The sequence below is a fragment of the Puntigrus tetrazona genome, chromosome 4 (assembly GCF_018831695.1).
Source record: "Puntigrus tetrazona isolate hp1 chromosome 4, ASM1883169v1, whole genome shotgun sequence".
NCBI lineage: Eukaryota > Metazoa > Chordata > Actinopteri > Cypriniformes > Cyprinidae > Puntigrus > Puntigrus tetrazona.
In genome coordinates this window covers 22416328-22432997 of record NC_056702.1, presented here as the reverse complement: position 1 = coordinate 22432997, position 16670 = coordinate 22416328, and the positions used below count along the sequence as shown (strand labels likewise).

Sequence of the window (16670 nt, the reverse complement as noted above, 5' to 3'; positions counted from 1 at the left end):
CATGCGCGATTGCACATGCAACAAGAATAACAATATGCCCATTAAAAAAACTACAACACCCGTCATGAAGCAAGTCAAGCCATCACTGATCTTCATGAGGCAATTATCTGTTATTCATCCAGAGACTCGTCTCTTCAAAACTGTTCTTCCAGAGTCACATCACAGCTCAGCTGATCTCCTAGAGTCCCGTCAAGTTTGTGTCATTTCCTGTCCGTTGCACCCAGACCTTCAGCACCTATCCCCTCAAGGCCCTCCGCTCCTGAACTGATTCCATTGAAGTGAGTCCCGTATTGAGGGTCGCTTTATGTTGCATTTGGGCTACGGACGTCACCACAGAACCAGTGACGACCGCCACAGAGCCTCCAGAGGCGCAGCAGTACTTCCAAACCTGTATGAATGGAAGTAAAAAGTGACCAAAACTGCCTGATTACAAACTTTATTCAAAATATCTTTGTTTGTGGAACTACTTGAGGGTGAGTAAATGCTGACAGAATTAAAATTTTTGGCTGAATTATTCTTCAATTTAATTTAGATTTAGGTTTTGCTGAAAAAGTGACATTGACAAATTATTTGACAAATATGGGTGTAGTGTTTTAGCAAAAGGTGTACACCCTTCATAGCTGCAAAATTGTGAAATTTTGCAAGCTCATCTAGTTTTTTCCCTTTTGCATCACACTTGTAACAGATGAAGATTTGACTTCTACAGTTTTTATAAATTGGTTTTGGAACATTTTTCGAAACGGTCTTAGCTAACTGTAAGCAGCTGTTTGTATCAAAACTGTTTGCCGGAACATAAAACGTCTGTTGTTTACTGGAAGAGAGTACCTGACCCAAAACATTTCATTTATACTTCAAAACCTGGTTATTTTGTCAGTGACAATGCCACCAAAAAAGTCTCGTGGGCAAGACTAGTCAGAATGTTTAAATGGTTTGGAAATGGTGGTTATATGCAAGTTTTGTTTAATTGCTGAGAATTGAATGTACTATATACATTCAGAGACATAAAAGTGGTCGGTGCAGGAAACAATCAGGAACAACGAGGTCAGAGAATCAAACGGGAGTAAACAGTCACTCTAGAAACAAAATTTAGTAGCTCTTTGTACTTGAGCATTACCATTCTCTTTAACTAGTAGCCTATAATATCCTATATATCTTCCTCTACACGGCAGTAACTTTGTTCAATAACTTTTGATTTACTGCATGTTAGGTTGAATTTACTGAGCTTATTTACTCCACCTTGCTCAATGTTGTGACATACATGTTTCAGCCCATTTCCTTTTGAACTTAGATGGACTTGATAATTGTAACATGAGTAACATGATGTTGTGTAAATTTCATCTGAGCCCACATCTAATTATTGTTCATTTGAACACACATACATCTCAGTGGTACAGGCACAAAAGTCATGGAACTAGAACAAGTTGTTGGACAAAAGACCAGTGAGGAGGAACTGGACAGAGATAAAGATATTTGTGGTAATAAGGACCACAAATCTAAAGAAAGAGCCCAAAACCACAGTAAGCGATCTTTTATTGTAAATCACAAGATTTGGTGAGATTTGGCTGTTTTTACTGAATACGCCTAGTTTAGTCATTTTATGTTTTGTATATTTCCATATATTTTCACATGCTCTAAAGGTTAACATACTAAAAATAAAAAATTGCCCTTCTTGTTCTGCAGGAATTGTTTTGAGTACAGTATGCTTTGGCATCGTATGCATTTCCATTTTGGCTGGCATTGTAGTACTGCATATCAAGCTCATGGCAGATAAAGATACACAGATGTTACTGTCCAGTTCAAGATGTCAAACTGAGAAAGACCAGCTACAGAACGACTTTAACTCTCAGAAGAATCACGAGTTGAAGAAAACAGTCAATGATACCACTTTTGAAACAAGCCAGTTACTGAAATATTGTGAGTCTGTGAATGAGAAGAATCAGGAAATGATGAAAAGAGTCAATCAGCTCTCTTTTGAAAAAACTTGTGACTCTTTGAATCAGACAAAACTGGAGCTGGAAAAGAGAATTGACAAACTTGCTTCTGAAAAAAGCCAGTTACTGGGACGTTTTGACTCTTTCAGTCAGAGGAATCAGGAGTTGGAGAAAAGAGTCAATCAGCTCTCTTTTGAAAAAAGCCAGTTGCAGGGAACTTGTGACTCTTTGAATCAGACAAAACTGGAGCTGGAAAAGAGAATCGACAATCTTGCTTCTGAAAAAAGCCAGTTAAATGGAAGTTTTGACTCTTTCAGTCAGAAGAATCAAGAGTTGGAAAAAAGAGTCCATGATCTCTCCTCTAAGAAAAGCCAGTTACAGGAAAGTTTTGACTCTGTCAGCCAGAAGAATCAAGAGTTGGAGAAAAGAGTAGATGATCTCTCCTCTAAGAAAAGCCAGTTACAGGAAAGTTTTGACTCTTTGAATCAGACAAAACTGGAGCTGGAAAAGAGAATCGACAATCTCACTTCTGAAAAAAGTCAGTTACAGGGACGTTTTGACTCTTTCAGTCAGAAGAATCAAGAGTTGGAGAAAAGAGTCAATGATCTCTCCTCTAAGAAAAGCCAATTACAGAGAAATTGTGAGTCTGTGAATGAGAAGAATCAGGAAATGATGAAAAGAGTCAATCAGCTCTCTTTTGAAAAAAGCCAGTGGCAGGGAACTTGTGACTCTTTGAATCAGACGAAACTGGAGCTGGAAAAGAGACTCGATAATCTTGCTTCTGAAAAAAGCCAGCTACAGGGACGTTTTGACTCTTTCAGTCAGAAGAATCAAGAGTTGGAGAAAAGAGTCGATGATCTCTCCTCTAAGAAAAGCCAGTTACAGGAAAGTTTTGACTCTTTGAATCAGACAAAACTGGAGCTGGAAAAGAGAATCGACAATCTCACTTCTGAAAAAAGCCAGTTACAGGGAGATTTTGACTCGTTGAGTCAGAAGAATCTGCAGTTAGAGGCAGAACTAAAAAAGTTACTTAAAAAAGGTTTGTAGCACATGATTTTTATATACCTGCAGCTACTATAGAGTAAAAATAAAAGTACAGTTGTTGCTGTGTGTTTCAGGTTTTGTGTTCTGGTACAGTGACGTGATGACCTGGTCTGACAGCAGGCAGTACTGCAGGGATCAGGGTGGTGATCTGGTCATTATCAAAAGTGAAGACAAGCAGGTGACTTAAGGAACAAACAAAACCAGTACAGTTCAATTCTGTGTACATCTTTAAATAAGATTTGGTAATACAAACAAAAGATTCTCACTCATGTCTGGTTTTCAACAGACATTAATTTCTTCAGTGGTCAAGGAGATTGTGTGGATTGGTTTGTCTGATGTAAAAATTGAGGGGGAAATGAAATGGGTGGATAATTCATCGCTGAATCAAACGTAAGTGTGAAAACGCTCGCAGAAAACCACTGTGATGCTAATGCATTTGTTACTTAAGAGCTGCACGTTATTCAGGTTTTGGTCTGGAAACGAGCCAAATAACGAGGGTGGAAATGAGGGCTGCGTCGAACTGATACCTTCGTACGCTATCCTGAAAAACTGGAATGATGTCCCATGCTCACAGAAGAGAAGAGGGATCTGTGAGAAGTAGCTTTGCTTCCTTTATCTTCCTGACACTTAATAGCTATTTTAATAATATAATTGCTTTTATAATTTCTCTATTAAAAATAGGCTTTTGATTTTTACTGCAGTAATAAATCTCACAGCATTCTGCTTCTAATTTTTTCGATCTGAAGAGTTGACCATATCCTGCAAGCAAATGTTAAGCATACTGCTTACAGTATTTTAGTCAAATGAAATACAATAAAGTAAAAGTAGCGGCACTTCTTCTTTTGGTTTTGCCAGGAGATAATTGATCTACTATTAGTTTAATTGATTTTTATTTACATTTTGCTTTGTTATCTTTCTTGAAAGTGATTGCTTTTTTTCATGAATAAAGGATAAGCAGAAATCTTAGTTTCTCTGCATTTCTTTAAAAAGTGATTGACCGTCTTTGTTAGATGTCCGTATCAACAGCTATCAATGGTATATTCCTGTAATTCAAAAGGAGAAACCAAAACAAAGATATCCGTGTATATACAAAACATAAACAAAGCAGCATTTTGAATATCAGATTTGTTGATAACTCAATTTTAAGCAGCTCATGTTGTCATGAAAATATTTGCATTTTGGAATGTTTTGTAACTGTTTTTAATGAAAGCGGTCACTATTACTTTGTTCAATGGATTGTTAGAAATGTACTTTTTTATTTGTGTGGTTGTAACATAAATCACAGCAGGATGTATAATTTAATTTAAAATGATGCACTTTTGTTTTTGAGGCTAATGTGAGCTAGCTAATACTTTCAACTGAACAAAAATGCAAAGTTTGTTATATAAACCTATTAGCAGACTTAGGCAGGGTAGGTAGATACTTTGTTCTTGTACAATGTATCCTATACTCAGTATGCTGGGAAACCTGAAGAGAAAAGCTGTTACTCTGAAGGGTAGTTCAGACGTATTGATTAAAAAACTCTTCACAACACAAATGACACGAACACCATTTTAATCCAAAGTGATTTGGATATCATATTCTCTCTGAAGATCATGTTTTTCTGTGTCCAAATCCTTGTCTTCAGAAGCAATATAATACATTAGTGAGATATCAATATTTATTTAGATTTTCACCATAAATCCCCACTTTCCCATCTGAAAATCATATGAGGAACCTGTATATTTTTCCTTTCATATGTAAAAGTAAGTAGAGTTCAAGCACTAGAGTATCCGTTTCATGGTATCTGTTACAGATCAGCATTAGAATGATTTCCGAAGGATCATATGACAGTGAAAACTGAAATGAGGCTAAAAAAAATCAGCTTTGCATCATAGGAAATAGTAATATTAATTAAAATAATCTTCACTTGAAGTCACAATAGAGTCACAATAGATTCATTATGAACATGACGAGCGAGCTGAAAGGTTTTTGGCCTTTAAACTTAATCTGCAGCAGCTAGTTTTGCACCAGAAAACCACGATAACCGATACAGAGTCGTAATCCTCCGTCCTTCTTTTCCACGAAGAAGAAACCCGCGGCGGCTGGGTAAGTAGAAGGTTGGATGAAACCAGATTTGAGAGCCTCTGAAATGTATTCCTCCATAGCTAGACTCTCAGTTCGTGACAGTGGTTAAGCTTTACACAGAATTAAATCCCAAAACACCTTCAAGCCCCAGAGGTTTAAGCAAGTCTAGATGATTTAAGATGGCTAAATTAATCAAACGTTATCAAATCAACTGACTGCTGCTATCTACATGGTCAAAAAAAACAAGGGCTGGTTATAGGGCCTAGGTTTGAGGCCTGTGCAGGTCTATACCAGATATTTGCCTTTGGAAATGATTGTTGTAATATTTTTCTAAAAACCGACAAAATTTTTAATTTGTTTTGTGTCTAATTCTTTTTTTTTTTTGCCTAAACTTTGTATGCTAAACCATATTATCATTAATTTTGTATTATAAAACAATTATATTTAAAACATAACATGGTTTAATTAATGCAAAGAAACAATAAAGGTTTTCTAAATTTAGGGACATAAGTTTTCATAATTTGCATAATTGTCATCTGCTTTAGATATGGGAACAAATGTGTTAAAAAAAAAAACTAAATAACCAATAAGTATTTGTGACCTGCTGAAATACATAAGCCAATTATTAAATGTAATTTTCAAGCCTTTCATAATTTGTGACATAAAATAATAATCATTAATACAACATAAGGAAATAATGACCCATAACATGCATTAAGAGCTTTTTATGTACATGTAATTGTTTTATTCTGACTATTACGTTTTGAAATTAACTTTATAGAAATTCATTTCAAAATAATTTTCTAATCATTTTTAAGTTATAATGTTGTATTTTATAATGTTAAGTTATAATGTTGTATTTTAAACTTGTTGTTCTATTTCGTTACTAGATCTTTGGGTAGTTTGCAAACTCTTTTGCGCTACCTGATTGCAGTTTTGTGAACAACTTTACCATGGGACTGACTTGCAGTTAATGCCATGGTCCTGCGGCACACGTGGTAGTAGTATGCTTTTCTGCTCTTAATTTCTGCTGCAGATGAAGTTGAGTTTGTGAGATTCAGGAAGGCTGATCCAGAGCTGATCTCCTCCAGACTGAACGGCTACTTTTCTCTTCTCGAGTTTGCAGTTTTCTTGCGTCGTTCCGTTCCCTGGAGCCCATTTCTGATAACACACGATCTCTCCACTCAGCCAGAGCCACATGTTCATGACGCAGTAGTTGTGTGTAAACCCATCCACACCGCTGCAGTAGACGCCCGTTTAACCACGTTCTTCACACGATGCTGCATCTCTTCTGAATGAACTGAGACCAGATCCACGTGATTCTGTCTGCAGTATCTCAGAGCTTCGGCCCACGTCACATTCTCTCTGATCAGAATCAGTTCAGCGTCTGGACACAAAATACACCAAAAGCAGAAACTAGAGAGAGTCTGATCAAAATCAACAGGTAAAACAAGACACTGAGGATGAATTTGTGATGTCAGACATGTAGTGAGAACTTGGTGTATTCACACCTGTTTTGTTTCGTTCGATTGAAACAAACTCAAGTTCGTTTCCCCCTGCAGTGCGGACCTTTTGGGCAGGTGTGAATACAGCAATAACACTCTGGGTCGCAACAAACAATCGAAGGTGTTCGATGTGACCCAATTGCAGTTAACAGGCTCCCGTAGTTGGAGTTATGGGAAAGTGTTGCTAGCCAAAATGAAACGTATGCAAAACCTGCAATTGCTTTCCTATACGCACTGTATACTGTCAGTATGCCACATATAAGAATATACAGACTCCACGGATTCATATTACGTTAACGTAATAACAAATACCAACTGCACTACAAAAACTCTCCATGTTTTCGAACTTCCTGTTTTTTCCTGTTTGAGAATTTACAAACCAAACCAAAAGAAATAAACATTGTATTCGGTCCGGACCGAAGCAAGTGAACTAGCAGACTTTGCTGGTCTGAATATACCATAAGATATCTGGAGCTGATGATGGATTGTGGGTGTTTTGTGAGGACCTGCTCACCTTCATAACACACAAAAGGATATTGATCAGTGCAAGGGCAGTCATGCCATTTTCTTTCAGCATTCGATTGACTCATTGTACAATTTTCACCATTTCTAAACCCATTAGGTTGATCGGACTTCCAGTATCTGAATGAGGAGTCGCTCTGATCTGACCACTGCCATGAGTCTTTGACTCTGAACAGACCGATCCAGATCCGTGATCCAGGTAAGAGTCTATCACTGATGATCTTCTGAACCTGTTGATTCTCATTCTGGTTCCTCACACTGACCAGATCCGTGTGATTCTGTCTGCAGTAACTCTGAGCGTCACTCCAATTCATCGCCTGATTGACAAAGACGAGTCCTGTGTTTGCTTCAAGAAAAACAAATGAGAAAAAGATTCATAAATGCATTTGGTTATTATTCTTACACTGCTTTATGGTTTGGATGTGTACAGGAGCAGCAGTTTAAACCTCAGAAACACATAATTGAACCTTTTTAATCCTGTGTATGAGACTGTCATTATCACAACTGTTCAGTGTTTTCACCATATAGTGCTTATTTCATCTAGAAATTTAATACACAGGCATTAACATATACACATTTATAGTATGTAAAACACAATGTATATGACAATCCTGAATGTTTTTTGATATCCTATACACATTGTGTACGTGATAAAGTTTACTCTACAGTTCACTTAATGTATTTCAGGAGAGGATGAAAATACATTGTAAATCCCACAGCTCAGATTTAGAGTGAACTAACATTGAGTGAACATCTCAATTTAGATCTCTAAGATTTTTAGGCTCTTTAATAGCAAGTTGATCATACAGGGACAAAAAAAGGTTGTTATATTTATTATTCCATTATAATTTGGTATAGGGTGCATAAATAAATGAACTCACTGTTGTTGCAGATAAAAGGCCAGGTAAGACTACATGGCAAATCCTCAAAAGTTCCATTTGCCATAATAGCACACTCATCTCTACCTTCTGGTTGGCCAGGTGTCCAGTTCAGATAGAGCGCAGGTTCTCCTGAAGACCACTGCCATTCTTCACGACCCGTATTCTGCAGCCCGATCCAGACCAACTGAACACTTTGATCACTCACACTCATTATGAGCTCATTTAAGTCATTCATGTTGTCAACGGTGGCCAGATCTGTGTATCTCTCTCTGCAGTATCTCTGAGCTTCATTCCAGGTCTTCTTCTCATTTATAAAGCGATACTGACGCCAAACACATTCAGATACGGAGCAGAGAGCTGTGAAAGAGAGGGTCGGATTTAGAGCTTTTTATAACAGGATCAGTCCTAATGAAACTAGAAATAAACGCAAACACACTCACCAATTAGAAGAAGAAAAAAAGTAGAGCTTTGTCCATTTCTGGGAAAAAAACACAGATAAACTATTTATCAAATAGATCAAATATTCACAGATGCATTAGGTGTAAAACATTTCAGCAATAAAAAAAATTCCATCTTAACACAAACATTAATTCTCCGTACACAGTTATTAAGACAATATTCAGGTGCTAAACTCTAATTTTAGTTAAGGAATGAACACAAGTTTTTTTTTTACTTCAGAGATTGTCCGAGACTGATGTGTCTGTCTGCAGCTTCAAACTGTGTGATTGTGTATTATATCTGCTCTCATCCCTCATTCAGCATCACATCTTTGGTCTGTTACTCTAAACAAAAGCCCTTTTCATTTTTCTTCCTGCTTGTGTGCTGATATTTTTGGTCTTTGTTACTGAAATTCTCTGGAGGTGTGTTCATTTGAATGTGGTGTAGGCTGAGGATCCGCATGTTTCCTGATTAAGAACTATATTTTTCATAACTCAGGAAAAAAATCCATCTCAAATGGAAAACACCTCTTTTGCATCTCAAACTAAACAATTTTTTTTCAAAAAATTTACATCAGCACAGTATCTGTTGTTGACAGATTAAAAACAATAGCAAAAACACATGCAACTTTTTATTTATGGCAATTATAGGCACAGAGAACATTGATATGTACAAAGGTTATGTTGCTTCCTCTTAATACTATCAACCTTTTAACATTACGGTGTTCCAACGCAATCAACATGTACATAAAGATCTCCAGTAACTATACATGATTGTTCACATTCACTTATGCTATTTTATACTACAGTAGTGTAACAGAAGCTACATGAGATGGCACAAGTGGTCCCGGGAAGCAGTCTTCCCAGATGTCCTGCACTGGGTGCACCAACAAGACATGAGCAAAGCTCCCGGACAGGACCAACGTTAGCTGAAGTTAAAGCGCACACTTACTGTTTCCCTGGTGCTCGCGTTCTTGATGTTTCTGATGATCCTGAACGGCGTCTTGATCATCAGTGCTTGGTTAACAACACCAACGACATCCGTAGACTCTGAAAACGTATGATCAAGACAGTTTGAAGAACATTGTCCACAACAACGATCATCACGTCAGGACCGCTTTCCAGAGAAGGTCATGGTGTAAAGAACAGAAACTGCTGTTTGTTAAAAAGGATTTTAGGATTTAGGATTTTCTGTGCTAATGGCGTAACTTCTGTCGGACAACATCTCCAGGACACTACACTCCATTTGACTAGTGAGTCAAATCTCAAATGACTGCTATGATGGCTTTGTTCTACCCACTTAAGTGATAGAAGTACTTGCATTGTCCAATCTGTAAAGACTGTGTCAAAATATAAGTAGGACTCCAGCCATAGAGGTGGGGACTGACATCACAGCCTTGAAGGCTCCCCCGAAATGGCTTCCCAAGTACCCAGATTCGAAATGGACTCCCGAACTCCCTGATCCACCCAGGAGGCCTTCCATGTCTCTGTCATGTGACAGCCTCCAGGTGATTAAATAAACTCATCGCGAATGTTTGGTATCATCCTGTTGATTTGATTGCACACCTCTCGTAAAATCGCAGCTTCCCTACATCTGCCGCTTTTTCAGCACGAAATAGAGTGCCCGGTTTCATCAGAGTTGTACATGTACAAAAGTAAAATGGATCTGGTTTCAAAGCCAAATACGACAACATCAATCTTGAGGTATTTTGGTTTCAAACCAAAAGAAAAAAGACAACACACCAACATGCTAATATGTTGTATGCGTAAAAGAGAAATAGCTTCAAAATGTTCTAACACGACAAACTAGCGGATGGACCTGAAGACACACCAAAGCACTGAATTTGGAGAAAATTTTAAGACATTCACAGCCGCACATTGGTCTCGTCAATTTCCAACGCAGGCTTTTAAGCGATCGACAAAGTCTGATAAAGTCTGCTGGATGACAAATGACTATGTTAGTCTGAATGAGTCTACTCGTCCACACCTCTGTTATAAGCATGAGTCTCATTAAGACTGCTCATGGCTGCAGTGTTGCAACAATCTATGATGTTATCAATTATGTCCAGAAAACAGGACACAGGTTTAACTCATTTAAATGACTTCAGCTCAATGTAACACTGTCAGATATGCATTAGAAATCTCACTTATCTTTTGTTCTGGCTACAGATTTCTTAAAAGAATTGAATGCAGATTTACTCTCAGACCGCATGGTGGATGGCTTTACAATACCACTGGTTTTGGGCTTAAGTCTTGGTTATAATAATTTAAATTTACATTTATAATAATTTACATACAAGGAATTGCACAAAGATGCATAATAGAAGATTGTTGAATGAATAAGAATTACAATTAAATTATCGGAAACTGCCATCAGACCAAGCTGAAGGATTTGTGAGATATCGTTAACTTGTAGATCATTTTTATTGTATTATCAACCCAAGGAACACACACGTATAATAAAAAGGGATTTTATTAACAAAAGGCATAGACAAGAGTAACTAACGTCTACTAAATAGTTACAGCGAATGGATGAAGTGCAAAGATTGATAAATAGAAGTGACTGAGTTGGATGTCACGATAGATGTTATCTTCTACGTTAAACGTAAATTTGCAAAGCATATCTGGTTTATTCAAATTTGTAGTTTGACCACAAGAACAACAGCAATATTTATTTATGCACAGAGCACATTTAAAACACAACTAAGGCTATTCCAAAGCTTTGTTCTCGCAATTTTTAAGTTTGATTTTGTGAATTAAGAGAAGGCAGAGGTCACTTGATCTCATGTATCTAGACGGGGTGTATGGATGCAGCAGATTAGGGAGGTATGCTGGAGCTAGGTTTTTGAGGGCCTAATTATACAAATAATAACAGTTTAAACAGTTTAAAATAAATTCTAGGCTCACCAAGGTCAGCACGCTCCGTTGTCTGACTCCCGAATCCAAGCCACAAAGCAACTGACAAAAATTTCCGCCCACGATGACGTCGAGGTATATTTCAAAATGTTTGAGTCAACGGCCCGAGCAGAAGGATGGCACCCCGACGACTGGGCACGGGTGCAGGCTCCTCACCGACTTGAAGCTGCAGAAAAATACTCGGAGGTGCGGAGGGAGATTCTCTCTCGCCCGGGACTGTTCTTCATATCTGCCACCCGGCTGTTCCATGACTGGCAGTACCAGCCCCATGTCACAGCCTATGCCCAAGCAGCCAAACTCTTACGCCTGGCGCAACATTGGAAGGGGATCCATCAGCCAGTTATGTAGTGGAGCATGTTGTAAATGACCACTTTCATTTTGTCTAGAATTTTCCAGTGATGTTCTTTAGTGGTCTGCTGATACTATAATGCTTCTTAGAAAGCCTTACAGTCACTGGGGGAAAAATGAAAGAGAAACTTTCCAAGCCTTTTTCTTTTTTTACTTCTTGGGGATCAGCAATTTGACTATAAAAGTCCAACGCAAGGCTTCACACATATTTAATTGTATAGGTAGTTTTTTATAGGTAATAATTTTTACATAATGATGTTATTAAAACTACCAATAGATTTTAGAATTCTAGTGATGAGAGTCTTTAATGATTCCAAAGGTATATTTATACAGCATTGGATCCATCAAAAATTTCAGCAGTAGTAATTTTGCATGTAGTTCTCAAATGTGTAAAGGGACAGTTTAGAATATCATAAAAAAAAATGTTCAACCAACTGTCTCACCTCATTGACCTGTTTTGTTGTTTTTTCCTCCCTCATGTGCCAATATTTGGTAATTTCTGGTCATGTATGATTACTAGTTTATCGTCCTTGTCTGTCAACTCCTTGTTAGACCCCCTTCTTAAAGCCTAGTCTGTTCATTCAGCAGGATCGTTATTGTTTGTGTGCTTTGTGTAAATAGTAAAAGTTTGGAGGTGACAAAAAAAGGGAAAATGTATATACAATCCACAAGACGGTGCTAAATCAAAGAAAATAACAAATCAAAACAGCCTCCAGCTACTTAGTTTCCCCTAAGCTATCTAGAAACAGAGAAATATGAAAAGGGAAGGTCTTTAGCGTCTGAGACGCCCTAACTAAACTACACTCGTTTAGCCAAGTACAAGAGCGCCCCAAACTTAATGCATAGAGGCAGAATCCTAAGTGTTGTAGTGTATGTCATGTGACGTTCTTGTCCGCTTCTCCACGGCCTTGTAACACATAACGCATGAGCAAATGTTTTAGTGTGGGGGAAAAGGGAACTAAAAGGGAACAAGCTGATTTGGTGACACACACCAAAATGAATGCAATACACAAGGATAGCCAAAAAAATAGCGAGCAACAAAAGGGGAGTTTGTTAGTGGTCTGGCGGGCTCTTTTATCTGGGGTGGTCTTGACCGATTGGAGACTGCGCTGATGAAGATTGAGGGTGACAGGAACCAATGACCAGTGACTAAGAAGTTAAATTGCAAAAGAACAAGTAGAGGGGGAAAAAAACCACACGACACAACACAAACACGTAACAGTTGTTCTGTAATGATTTGTTCATTAAATACACTGCATTATTATTCTGTATTAAATGCACACGGACTTAAGTAGTTTAAGTCTTTGGTTATTTTAATTGTGACATTTAATAAAAAACAACCAATTCACTCAACAAATTAGAATACTTCATTAAAGGCATGTACTCAATAGTTCGTATGGGCTCCTTTTGCTTTGACAGCTGCCTCAATTCTGTGTGGCATAAAAGTGATCAGTTTGTGGCACTGCTGAGGTGGTATGGAAGCCCAGGTTTCTTTGACACTGGCCTTCAGCTCATCTGTTTCATCTGAGATGTGTGAGTGATTTCAGGAAAATTGCCACATTCTCAACTCTAGTACATGCACTGTAGACAGTGAAGTTTATTTTAATAATTATGAGTTTACAGAAGAGGAGATGAGTGCAGAACTTTTTTAAAGCCGTATCGACAGGTTCAACTGAAAATATATACAAGAAACTCAATGAGCCAGGACAGATCCTGTGTGTGGGTTTGTGTGTGTGCATAGACATACATTTATGTAGGCCTGCTGTAATCCTGAACTCTCCTGCATGATCAATCCTATAAAACACACAATGTCATTATACACACACATACTCTTTAACTAAATGTAAAAATAAAATTTAAAAAAGTGCAAAGAAAAATTATATATATATATATATATATACAGTCATGCTGCTGTGTTAAATATAGCCATCCATTTCAGACAGGAAATTAAGTGAAAACTTTTATGTTAACTATTAAATAAGGCAAAATTCTGGGTTTACTGTTTCAAAATGGGAGGTTTGTAAGGACATCTGGTCCTCCCAAAGATGTAAAAACAAAGTTGCACACATGCACAAGCATATACATACACACATACACACACACGGAGCAGGGTAAACTCCTATACAACATACTTCAGTTTGTCCAGTGAGCAAGTTGAGTCCTCTAGTTTTTCAGAGAGCAGCTTCACTCCTGAATCTCCAGGATGATTGTAGCTCAGATCCAGCTCTCTTAGGTGTGAGGGGTTTGAAGTCAAAGCTGAAGACACATAACCACAGCCTTCCTCTGTCAGCATACAGCCAGACAACCTACAATTGATATGAATTTGTCAACTATTTATTTCTACAATTTCAGACCATCAGGCCTTGAATTTTTTCATGATAACAGCAAAAACAACTTAATATCATACCGATAAGAGCAAAACTTCATTCAGAACTGTTAAGGTTCTACTTTTACTTGTACACACTCACAATAACAACAAAATGTGCTTTGGCATAAAAAAGAAAACAATGTGCACTTTGTGCTGTAGCTTTCACTTTTAATGCCACTTCAGAAATTAGTCTAATCTGATTTTTTCCATGTGCTTAGAGCGTATGTTAGAATATGTAAACCTATACAAAAGGTAAACACAGATTTTCAGCTCCCAATGCTTAATGAACTGTAAATAGTATTATATCTACTAATGTTACTAATAGGGTTTAAACATCTACCAAATCTACCAATAGGTAGATTAACTACCTTAATCTGCAAATGTAAAAAGTACAGTTTATATGCACACTGCAAACAGCAATATTACTCACTAAAGGAAAAGTAAAACAGAAGAAGAAAATAAATACTCTTCTACTTTTTAGAAGGGTAACTTGAATAAAACTTACAAGTAGCTTGTCAAGATACAGTTTGAGAGTAGCTTCCCCAACACTGTTATTCTGTTGGGATGTTAAACTCACTCAAGAAGACAAGACCAGAACGAAACTGACATATTTAGTTTGATCAGATTAGTACATGTTTATTTGTTTTCCTAAATACCTCAGAATCTCCAGATGACAGTTTGGACTCTTCAGTCCTTCAGAGAGCAGCTTCACTCCTGAATCCTGCAGGTCATTGTTACTCAGGTCCAGCTCTCCCAGATGGGAGTCTGATGATTGTAGAACTGAAGACAAACTTTTGCAGCACTGACCAGTGAGATTACAGTTGACCAATCTAAACAGAACAATAAAGCAAAACTAAAAATAATTAACATTCCTCAGCACACATTACATGACCCAAGACACATTCTGACTGACATTTGCACTCATAAATACACACATTAGCAATAAAACAGATACATCTTATTAAGAGTAACTGACAACAACTAAATTAATTAGTAGTCACTGTTGATATTGATGTTTCTAAACTCCCCTAATTTACTTCACATAATAAATTAAATAGAACCATATATATAAAAAATATATAATAGGCTATTGTGACGAGTCGGCTGCCCCTCCTCTTTATTGTCATCATCACCCCGTCCTTTATTCGCCGCCCTTCACCAGGCTCCCGACGGGAGTGGGTGTGTTTGAGAGGAGGGGCGTGGTATTGGTCAGGTCTGGCGGCATGTGACGAGGCACACCTGAAGGAATTTAGCCTCGTTACCGTCGCCGTTAAATACCCAACGCGCCTCTCCTCTAGAGACCGGTCTCTTCCCCCGTGCATGCATGCTGGTGTCCTCGTGGGTCCAGGAAGGGTGCGTGAAGGAGCTCGCTCCGCCGTTAGAGAAGCGAGTCGTGGGACCACGTAGTCCAGGCGATGACCCCCGTATAGTCCAGGCGACGACCGCACCCGTGTACCGCTGACGGGCCAGGATGCCGAGCCGTTTTATCCCCTTACTCTCTGACGACCGGAGGAAAGAAGCGACGGAGATGCCATGGAAGAAGCCGCCGCCCCTCGCGCCCCGAACAGGAGAGGGGAGCGTGTGCGGCCACCGGACTCCGCCCCTTACCTGGACCCTGCCCCCTGGAGCACTACCTGCCTTGCACTTCCCCCGGCAGCACAACGAGGACACCACTTCCCCCTTTTTATTTGGACACTTTCCCCCTGGACACTTTATTTTGTATTTATTTTGTGTTAATAAAAAGCCTCTCCGAGGCCTGATGCCACGCCCACTGTGTCTGTCGTTGGCTCCTCCTGTCACACTATACATAGAACAATTACAGCTACAAAGTATGATTACAATTGTTTCACTCTTAATGCATTTTATTTCTTTCCTTATGTATTAATTTGATTTAATCTACTCTCACACACACAAACAACATTGATTCTAGCACTGCCTGACTTAGCCTGACAGCTATTCAACATAAAAAACACAGTCAACCAATCACTCTTTATTTTAAAAGGTACTTTGTAAAATTAGTGTGCAGTGATCAAACAAACATTTTTTGTGCATGTTTAGGATTTTACATTGATATTAGAACATGAGTCAAAATGTTAGGCAAACCATTTGTATACTGTCTATACTAAATGCTGTAGAGTAAAGGAACAAGGTTATAAAGCTTATATTTACAAAAATCCCCTCTGAGGATCGCCACCTTGTTTGGGTAGCAGTCGAAGGCGGGGACCTCGACAACCCAACCCCTGGACTCAGAATCTAGTTCTAGGGACATGGAACGTCACCTCTCTGGGGGGGAAGGAGCCTGAGTTGTTGAGGAGGTCGAGAGATACCGGCTAGATATAGTCAGGCTCACCTCCACGCACTGCTTGGGCTCTGGAACCCATCTCCTCGAAAGGGGCTGGACTCTTCACTACTCTGGTGTTGCCCGCAGTGAGAGGCGGCAGGCTGGTGTGGGCTTGCTCATAGCTCCCCAGCTTAGCCGCCATGTGTTGGAGTTTAACCCGGTGAACAAGAGGGTCGCCTCCCTGAGACTTCGGCTTGGGGGGAGGACTCTCACTGTCATTTGTGCCTACGGGCCGAATGGCAGTGTAGAGTACTTGGCCTTCTTGGAGTCCTTGGGAGGGGTGCTGGAAAGTGCTCCAACCGTGGACTCT

At 38.7% G+C, this 16670-nt stretch overlaps 1 protein-coding gene, 1 long non-coding RNA gene and 1 pseudogene across 2 annotated transcripts; 1 reads left to right on the top strand and 2 right to left on the bottom strand.

Moving 5' to 3' along the window:
• The first annotated feature begins 1374 nt into the window (after nucleotides 1–1374).
• Nucleotides 1375–3924, top strand: LOC122343006 (C-type lectin domain family 4 member M-like). The gene is made up of 5 exons (XM_043237275.1): nucleotides 1375–1517; nucleotides 1681–2970; nucleotides 3050–3153; nucleotides 3262–3365; nucleotides 3441–3924. Exons 1-5 carry the CDS (start codon nucleotides 1406–1408, stop codon nucleotides 3574–3576), a joined length of 1746 nt encoding a protein of 581 aa, XP_043093210.1. The 5' UTR covers nucleotides 1375–1405; the 3' UTR covers nucleotides 3577–3924.
• Nucleotides 3925–5945: 2021 nt separating this feature from the next.
• Nucleotides 5946–8697, bottom strand: LOC122343077 (annotated as a pseudogene).
• A 4608-nt stretch (nucleotides 8698–13305) lies between these two features.
• On the bottom strand, nucleotides 13306–15071 carry LOC122343186. Its single transcript, XR_006250708.1, has 3 exons — nucleotides 14676–15071; nucleotides 13784–13957; nucleotides 13306–13445 (listed from the first exon to the last, which is right to left on the bottom strand). It is a non-coding gene; the product is annotated as an uncharacterized LOC122343186 (long non-coding RNA).
• Nucleotides 15072–16670: the final 1599 nt, after the last annotated feature.